The sequence below is a fragment of the Neopsephotus bourkii genome, unplaced genomic scaffold, assembly GCF_033783945.1.
Source record: "Neopsephotus bourkii isolate Nb327-2 ecotype Australia unplaced genomic scaffold, CSIRO-AGI_Nbou_v1 NB_1792, whole genome shotgun sequence".
NCBI lineage: Eukaryota > Metazoa > Chordata > Aves > Psittaciformes > Psittacidae > Neopsephotus > Neopsephotus bourkii.
In genome coordinates this window covers 10,361,987-10,372,085 of record NW_026902266.1, presented here as the reverse complement: position 1 = coordinate 10,372,085, position 10,099 = coordinate 10,361,987, and the positions used below count along the sequence as shown (strand labels likewise).

The window sequence follows — 10,099 nt, the reverse complement described above, 5'->3', positions numbered from 1 at the left end:
CTATCTCCTAAGCAGGTCCCATCGTGCCCTTCTTCCCCCCACCCCTAAAAAAGTCAGGTTTTGGAGGAGAGTCAGAAAGAGGCAATGTGATTACCCCCTTATAATGGTTAGATCATCTTTAATTCTAGCACCTGAAGTTATACAAGGGTTTGCTTAATAATCAAGTTTCAAAGAACTGTTGGACACATTCAGTAAGGTGACAACTGTGCAATACCACTCAGTATTTCAATATCAGGGACCATACTCTTGAATTGTTTAAACACAATCCACAGAACTCAAAATTAAACAACCATCCACAGTTTAACTAAACAATCAGTTAAAAGTCTTACAATTTAATAATTCATGTAATAGTCTTTAGTAGGGGATACTGAAATTCATTAAAACACAACATTAGATTTTACTCTATGGGTGTGTTGGGCAGGCACATAATTTGGCCATTCTTGGATATAACAGAAGAGTAAGGAGAAGTTTACCACAGTTTGGCAAATCCCACATTTTGTCAGTTAAAAGTGAACTGTGAGAATTAAATACTCATCTTTACATATACACAAGTTATGCTGTGAAAGCATATTTGCTTACAAACATATAAAAATACTTGTTAACTAGTTTGATAAGAAAATAATGTATAAAAGTATATAGCAAAAACATTTAATCATCTCTGACAATGGAAAGATCAAATTCATTTTTATATCACATGAAACAAAAACAGCTACAATTTTAGTTTTCCTTAATCCCTTACCCAAAAATACAAAGGAAGACGCAATTTGTTTCCAAACAAATGATGTGAAATTTCTTACTAAGCTGAAATGCCTCAAATCCAGAATGAGCTCAGGTATTTGGCCATATCCTAATAGTAGTAGTAGCTGTCCTGTAGCTGTTCTGGATTCATAAAATAAATACAGTAGACTGTTTTGGCCACTGAAATAAAACTGCAGCATAAGTGAGAGATGAAAATTTTTGCTGACAATGAACTTCAGTGTAGGTTTCTTAAGGCTAGCTGAATACTCAAGTCTAATTTAACTGAGGGCAAAAAAAGCCAATCCACCCCTTTTTTAAAAAGTATTCTCTATACTTCAATATAGGTCTTTGTAATAGCTACAGAAATTTCAGAAGTAAAAATAAATTAATTCACAAGAGACAACTTATGCGTGACTTCAACACCTTGTCCTACACGGTTTTGTTTCATCTCCTTTGCGAATAAAACTCCACAAGGTGCAAGCTCTTAAGGGAGAGGAGGAAGGAACTGTGGTATTAAAGAAGCAGCCTTAGTGTTTTGCTTTGAAGTCTGCCCCAGGATGACAGTCTTCTTCAAGAACTATTTTGCCAGCTTCTTGGACTAAGGCTATTCTGGTGACCACTTTCAGGACATGCACATGTAAGGCTAGACCAATACCAGAAGTGATGTAAAATGGTGGAAAATAAAAAATAATCTGGCAGTTGATAGCTTGGTTCTTGGGATTCTCAGAAAATAACACAATGGCAGCCTTTCTTGTCTTTTTCTTTCCGTGTCGGCTCTGGTGAAGGAGGGCACTCTTGTTCTTGAAACTTCCTGAAATAGATATTTCAAATTAAATTCAGGGAATCATTTTCCGTTAAATAAAAATAAATACTGTATTTTAAGTTATAGGGTTTATACCCTCATGGAGGATGGACTTAGACATTCAAACTACTGATTAAATCACAGCTTTTTGAGATTTGCCTTTTTTTTTTTTTAATAAGAAAAACCATTTTTTACAGAAGGCCAATCCCAAATTTAGTTTATCAGGCTTACTTACTGGGTGACCAATAAATTTGGAGAGATTAAGGTGAAGAAAATACCTTTCAAATACATATTACATTCATGCAAACATTATCCCTTATACACAGGAACACTTTATAATAGAGAGGATTGGTCAAAGCTCACAGGAAACAGCAAGCAGAATTTTCTCAGCAATTTCCCACTGCATTTCAAAACATGTGCTGTAGCTATCCATTAATGTATAGGCATCAATTACCCGGTCAAGTTATCATACCTTATAACTCTGACAAGTTCGTGAAAAGCTTGGTCTACATTCAGTCTGATTTTTGCTGAGGCTTCCATGTATGTTACTTTGAGCTGCCGTGCTAGCTGCTGACCTTCCTCTTGCGTCACCTGTAACAGACACCAATCATTAAGTTCAAGGCTTTTGCATATACCTGCCAAGGATTTATTTCCCTCAAGCAATAATGTTCATTTGGCCACAGAATAGCTTCCACACTGCCCACATAATGCAACTGGGAAGCAAATCCACATGATACCTCTTTTCAAATGCAAGTGAAGACTTTTTTCTCAGTTTCTGCAACAAGTAAAGACCAACCCTCCAAGGAATTTCCCTCACTGCAGCTGCCTCATCTTCACTCTAGTTCTGCATATAAAGACCAAGTTTTTCTTCACAGGCAAGAGCTCTTAACTCCTCAAAGCAAGTGCTTCAGTTAACATCTGCCGGATTACTAACGGAACTGTGAACACTATTGCTACACTCACTCTCCCCCTGTCCCAGCTAAATCTAGACACCAAAAACACCCCACCAAAACACAGATGACTATTTTAGAAGCAAGTGCTGATGTTTAGCTTCTGAATCTTTATATTTAAAAATCTGCTTATGGAACAGCAAAATATTAATACAGACAGTCTTAAATGTAGCTTAAATTACAAGAGATCTGAAAAACCCATTAAGCTTTCAGGCTATCCAGAGATATTGAAGAAAACCTGTCTACCTTTTGACTCCTTATGACAGAGAAAAGGGAGATGAAGATGAAATAATGAGCATCATAGAGCTGGTATAAAATTTAAAGAGATGAAGCAGAAGGCAGGAAGCTAATGGACCATTATAGCAAGGAGAAATAAGTCAGCCACAGGGCCAAACCAAAGGTGATCACTGTGAATTTTTGGATAAAGTAAGTAGAAAGCAATGAGGTCAGAAAGCAGAATACTACCCCAAGCAGTGCAAGGCATGTGAAGCTTTAACAGGAAGGTCACCACAGGGCCAGAGAGGAACAATGTTAAAGCAGCACGTAAAACACTGATATGATGAGAACCAAAAAAAACCAAACCAAAAACAAAACAAAAACAAAACAACAAAAAGAAGGTTTATTTTTAATTTAGCTTTGAAAAGGCACTCACATATTCCCTTAGATAAGAAGCTACATAGAAACAGATGGGAATAAGAAAGCACAGAAGTACTTATTAACTTGTAAAATACCTTCCTAACAGCTACACACATGGTTTGAGAGCCTTCATGCACAGTATCTCAACATCTTTGATTCTTCTGTCCTTAGTACCTCCACTGGCATTATATTCATTAATTTACTGCTGAATTGAGAGCTGCTCTCACTAAACCCTCATGAAGCTCTACAAAGAGATCCCAACTGGAGTAACTCAGGATGCATCTGCTGATCTCAAACACTCTCAGAAAATTCTACATTTATTTCAGTGTTATTACCATCAGCTGAAGCCAAAAAAATACCCTCAAAACCAATCCAACACCAAGATCAACTACTGGAGCGCCATTTTTAACTGCAGGGCACAATGTGAGAATGACTGGGATCCTTCAATCCTCCATAGGTGTCTGCATATAGAATTATATTCAGGATTTTTGCTCCACTAACTAGAACAAACCCCCTTCCACCTTCCTCTCTAGCCCCAGATGCTGAAGTATCTTTATTCCAAAGCTTACAAAGGCTGCACTTTGAGAAACATTCATAGGTACTTTCTGGCACATCAATGACATTGCAGAATCTCCCAAAGTTTGCATTAGGGTTTCCAGAACCTTCTCTCCATCTCCGCCTCACCAGAAAAAAAGTAAGTTGAAGTACAGATATGGCAGTTTTTGCAAAACTAACCATTTTTACTTTTCTTCATCCCTGCATAGTCTTTTCTAGTCCCAGAAAGTGAGAGGCTAAAGTGTAATAAAAATAAATAATTGGAAAAGAATCCATAGGCCTGAGGAGAAACTGAACCCAACCTTTAAACGTACATGGTTACTACTTTCTCCATTACTGTACCTTAAGAACGTTAGAAATACGAGTCAAACTAACACCGTAATAACATCAAGCTACACTTCCACAATATTCTGCATTTAAAATACTATAGATACAAATGAAAGTCCTTATTGCATTTACTAGACTATCTGTAGTTGCTTATATTCTCTAGTCTGTCTTACAAGTATATTGTCAAGTAGCGTGTGATGAATTTTAGTGACCTTAACAAGGTCAGTTTAGAAAAAAATATTTGATTTTGGGTACAATACAGAAACATTCGCAGTGCCCAAGCTGTAAATTAGAGGTCAAAACATACCTGTTCCATTTTTCAACTCTGAGGGAAATGCAGTATGTGCAAACATACAAAAATATGAATTTATGTCTTTTTACACTCTCTCTTCTTGAGTATAACTCTGTATCATGACGGGCTTTTCAGTAAGTGTGATGCCAGAGCTTACTAAGTATCACCAGAAAAAAAAAACAACAAAAACTAAAGCTTTTTTTCTTCAAAGAACACAGTATTTTATTTTGACAGAAGTAGAGAATTACAGATTTTCTGGTAGTAACTGTGTGTGTGTTGGCTCTGCAGGGAATCTCTCTTTAGTTTTGCTAATCTTAAGGCTGAATACAAATGGGAATCATGATATTTATCCTTTTGTTGCAGGATATTTTGCTGGGGTTTTGGGATATCATTAATTCATGCTGTTCAGACATTTGGTAAAAGTTTCTTAACCTAAACACCATTATAGAAGATTTAAGTGAGCAAGTCAAACACAGAAAAGCTTATTTCCCAACTCCCTAAGCTCACAGTCTTCTTACTAAAAGAGTTAACACCTGAGTATCTGTGCAAGAATCTTGTGACTGTATCTCACACGGCCCCCCCTTTTAATTACTGTAGCTGAGAACTGTCAGAAATATATTCATTTCTGAAGTTTCTATTCTTTCCTCCACCTAAAGCAACTCTACAAGGCTACCTAACCTAACACTGCATCTGTATTTTGCCTGGACACTTACAAAGGGCCATACTGTACTCATGTCAGCAGGTAACAGCTAAGTGTTTCCTCAAGTTTGAGAGGAATCCATTTCTAACTCCTTGTCACCCTGCAGTGCTTTCTACTCAGAAACATTGCCTGTTCCTGCCAAGAGCTCCATCACTCCTGAGGAGTACATCTGTCATCCCACCCACAGGTGCTGCTTGTTCATGCTTACTGTGGTCTACCATAATCCTTTCCTAGGGGTAGTCCACTACTGACCAATTCTATTGTCTGCATTCTCGTATAAAAGGTCACTTTGGTACACATAAACTGTGGTTATGAAGCACTGACATATACTCAGACTGACTTGCTGCATCAGATACCCAATTGTTGGTTATCTGTAAAGCTCAAAATCAGGGGAAGCTCAAGCCAGGGGAAGACCTGAAGGTACAACCCATCTGTAAGAACAGAAGCATCACTGTATATGGCCATAAAACCCTACCACCTCAATTAGTTAATGTCACATTGCCATACGAGTTCACAATCATTAAGAGAAGGCCAAAACAAAATGTTAGTGAATTTGGGTAGGCAACCACCCAGGTCCTTGAACCCATTCACCTCCTGGAATAAACCAGCTCAGGCCAACCTATTTATGAAGCTGGGAGTCTGCAAAGCCAACATGAACTGCTCATTTGCCAGCATCTAGGCTGATACTGATCAAAGTCAAAGCACAAGGCTGCTTGCCTGGAATCATTAGCTCAGCTCATCATCTGTCTGCATAAACTGAAGACACATGTACCTCTCTTTAAAACCTTGCTTTAAAGGTATCTAGCAGCACAGACAATATTAGCACTAGGTCACTGCTTTAGTCATGATGGAAAACCAAAAACTGCAACATGCAGCACTTTCCTGTTGCAACTTGGATTTTCCTTGAAACGTTGCCATCTGGGGAATGATCAGACTTGACCGAGTTTAAACTAGCAGTTATCTACTAAAAGTCATACATACCCTGCACTGACAAGCCTACTCCATCAGTAATGTTTATTACTAAAACATCTGGTCCTCTTCTGAATTGTCTTAGTGTAGAAATATCCAGTGCTGTTTGATTTGTACAGAATTGACCCATTTCAGAGAAAGACTATTGTGCAGCATTTACTTTAACAGCCATGAGAGATGTGACTGATCAGAGAATCCGGAAACACTGGTAACTTTATTCCTTATCATACGAGGACATCCTAAAGATTAAAGCTTGCTTATCCTCCAATAACTCATTTTTCTTAGTCAAACTAACCTGTGGATATTGAGGACTTTGCCTCCCATACCACAAAGGAAACAAAATTACAAGTCTGCTTAACTCCATTTATCTATACAGGTATCACTGTAGCAAATCACTATTTCAAACTTCCTCTTTCACCTCTCCCCAAAAACTTGTGAGTTGACCTACAGTCTATTACAGTCACCGCTCTTTTAAACTACACCTTTGGTATGCCCCAACACTTCACCGAGATCATACTATTGTTTGTGCACTTGTGCCGCACAACCTAGCTCATACATTTCCTGAGGAACAGTTGCCACCACACAAGAATTAGTAGTTACACATCATTTGCTCCCAAATGTATGGTATCACAATAGTAATCTGCACTGCCTTCAACTACAGAACAGTTACTTGCATAAAGGTGTGGTCAGACCCTTGAGATATCCAAAACTTCTTCACATGTTTAACTCTGGCTCCAGGAAGACTTGTGTGTTAATTCTGTTGAGAATTATTTGCTGATCAAAACACACACCAAATGACTTTATCTCAGCCCCGGTCTCTCAGAGGTAGCATGTGTTCTCTATTATTTCACTGGTTTGCCCATCTTTTAGGAGAAAAACACAGGTGCCTAGTACAAGTAGTTTTACTCTAAAAACTCATACCCAACTTCCTCAATTTCTAAAAATGCTACTTAAGTTCTGAAACTGAAAAACGTATGTTTGTGACTGAACAAGACAGTAAGACATCTTCTTGTAGAACTGCCAGGTAAGTAGAAGGACAGCAGTGTGACACTAGCCTGGCTGACCATATTTTGCATGTAACCTGAGTGAGGCCTTGCGTATCACCAGACTGAAGATGCAAAATTCACTTCTCACAGTGAAACTGGGACACCCCACACTTCCTACTTGCCCCAGCACTCCTAGGCAAGGTGAGGGAGTACTCTTGTCTTTGCCCCCAGGCCTCTCATCACAGCTGCATGTGCAGCAAGCCTGCAGCCAGAGCAGGATGACCTTGCTTGTCAGGAGGAAGTTTTCCCTTACTTGGGGAGACTTGGTGGCAGGACTAGTTTTCAGCCAAGATCAGCAAGCTGGTCCAACTCGCTGACTGGATCTCTGCATTGAGAGTTCACATGATGGAGCAGAAACAACCCCACCAATGAAGCAGAAACTCTGGCTGCATTTAACACACTGCTGATAACATCTAACTGCTTGCTGCTGCTGCTGCCAAAAGGCAAGATCTCACTTTCTACCCCCCACCCCAACTCCTCCCTGCTCTGCTCCAAGCCACAGCCCCACCCCTTCCCATGTTTCCAGCACTGGCACTCAAATCTTTGCAGGCAGATTTAACTCACACAGATCCCAGAACACCATTCCAGCTCTCCCCATCCAGAGATGATTCAGCTCACAAAGTGCTTCAAGTGAGAACTAGGGCCAGAAAAGGAAAGAGCAAAACGTGCAGTCTAGAGGGAGGGGAGCCTCTCCCTTCTGGGGACTAATTAGGTCAGCTCAGCATCCTTAAACCATTCCTTCAGGCTTACTTAAGGCCAAATGAAACACACCACGTGGGGGGAAAGGGGCAGGGAAGAGTTAAGAAGATGTAAGTAGCTGTTTAAGCAAACCTTTTTTTAAGCTTTTAAAGCTACAACTGCCTAAGCCTTAACTTCTGATGGAAGTCACAAATCCACCAGTTTGAATGTACATTGTGTGAGTGACAGCACTAAAAGTTATACTTGTCAACATCTATTCAATTAAGGCAATTAACAGCTATAAAAAGCAAAGGGAGCTTTTGGGGACGTATTTGGGAGCTTTTATTTGTGTTCAGATATGAGCAGCAAAACTGCAAATTTAAGCAATTTGAAAACAGCTGCTTTGAGCCTGAATGTGTGCCAGCCCACCATCACCTGAAAAAGCAGCTAGGAATAAGGTGTAGAAGGACTAGCAGGGGAAGAGGTGACAGGCACCTCTTTCCTCTTTTAAGGGAGAAACAGGTGTGGTACAATAACATTAGGAAGGTGGAGGACAGATAACAAAGTTCATAACGATTTCTAGAAATTGATCTACAGGATTGCCAACTACATTCACAGGCATCCTCCAGAAACTGGAGCTGACAGCAATGATGTTATTTCCCTCCCAAAGTACCTGCATGTTTATCCTTCATCAATTACTGTTTGCAGAGCAGTTCAGTTTCACCTACATGGCTTCCAGACCAATATTTGTGCATAAGATAAAGTACAGTAAGTTCCAGGACCCGCAAGGTTAAATTCAGGAATTTTGATTGGGGCATGATGGCAACTGAAGAGTGAAAGTATCACTTCTGTATCAGGGATAGGCTGAGAGTTCTGTGCATGTGTGAGTACATGAAGTTACTCCTGATGAGTCTGTGAGCTACTTCTGTAAAAACTTCTTTCAATACAGTATCTTTCAGCACTGGTGTTGATTTTGTCATGATCTTTCCAAACAGGTTCTGGGGTAAAAAGGTTGTGACAATCAAGAAAGCATACTCAACAGGAACATTTTTGTACTGAAGGTTTTATGTAGTATTCAAGAAATTCATTAAACAACAATGTAGTAACCCACTAAAAATTCTTCAATGTTATTTGTTTTGAGCCTAAATTTTTTCTTCTCCCAGACACTGTTTTCTAACATAACCTATATGAGCACTTGTGGACAGAAATAAAGTCATGACCCGGTACACAAAACTGGGAATGTCTTATTGTTAAGAGTTGTGTTTTCCTTGTGAAACTCTTAAAATAATTACAGCAATTTTAGTAAAATTTAGTTTACTCTCAGATAAAAATCAATCATGTGTTTGTACCAAGCTTTTAAGAGTCATCTTCATCTTACTGACTCAGGAGAAAATACTAAACTTCTGAACTAAGCTGCTGACAAAGAATACAAGTTTGACACCTCTTCCTTTCCTCCTGGTGTAGTAAGATTACTTTAATTTCAGCTCAAGTCAGTTTGATTCATGACAAATCAAGAGTAAAAAAGGGAAAACAAATTTAATTCCCCTTTTCAAAATCATTCTAAACGAAATCTTTCAAGATCTCTTTACAACTAGAGGTGAAGTTGAAAATCTACTTGTTTCAAAACTTAAATCTTAAGGTACTTAAATAAAACAGTAATTATGTTGCTGTACTTCAAACTTTAAAAGCATTAAGTCAATTAATACAAAAGATGAGCAGCCAAACAGAAACCAGCAAATGGCTACTCATTTATACATAACAAGAGTGAACAGTAAAAGCAACAGCACTGACGTCTCGGGATCATTACAGCTAGTGCTGGAATGCACTCTGCTTGGCACAGCGCACTATGGTGAGTAACAGAGAGGAGGAATTAGACACGTTCATGCCTGAGTAATCAAGTCATGACAGAAAGCTCTCAACCCTGTATGTGAATACATTTGGTCTCAACATAACCCCACTGAGTCAGGCAGAAGATGTGCTATATGTGGAATGCCACCACACTTCTAAGTTCTTCAAGTACAGAAACTGAATGTAATTGTGTTTCTTGCATTGGAACTATGATATGATTTTTCATTTGTTTCTTCCTCCCAAAAATAGAGTGGGAACAAAACTAAAATTCCTAGAAGAAAGTGAGCAGTAACTAATAGCAAGTGAATTACCTGTCTTTGGTGGTCCAGATCTGCTTTATTACCGACTAGAATCATAGGAAACTCATCACGATCTTTCACTCTAAGAATCTGTCGCTGAAATTTATAGATTTCTTCAAAACTGTAAAAAAAAAAAAAATAGAAGTAGACCATCAGTGTACTAATTCATAGATTCCCAGGTTCTGTAGAAGCTCAGAAATTATGAGTCACCTATTTGGACTTGCCCTGCCATGCCACACAAGCACAGACAGCTGCAGGC

General features: G+C 38.9%; 1 protein-coding gene across 1 annotated transcript in view; it reads right to left on the bottom strand.

The window, feature by feature from the left end:
• Positions 1-98: 98 nt before the first annotated feature.
• RRAS2 (RAS related 2) overlaps positions 99-10,099 on the bottom strand; it is a 48,372-nt gene continuing 38,371 nt past the window's right edge. Inside the window, exons 4-6 of the mRNA XM_061342496.1 lie at positions 9,853-9,961; positions 2,013-2,131; positions 99-1,549 (exon numbers count right to left, since the gene is read on the bottom strand). Of these exons, the coding sequence (XP_061198480.1) occupies positions 1,462-1,549; positions 2,013-2,131; positions 9,853-9,961 (316 nt within the window). The 3' untranslated portion in view covers positions 99-1,461. The remainder of the gene's footprint in view (positions 1,550-2,012; positions 2,132-9,852; positions 9,962-10,099) is intronic.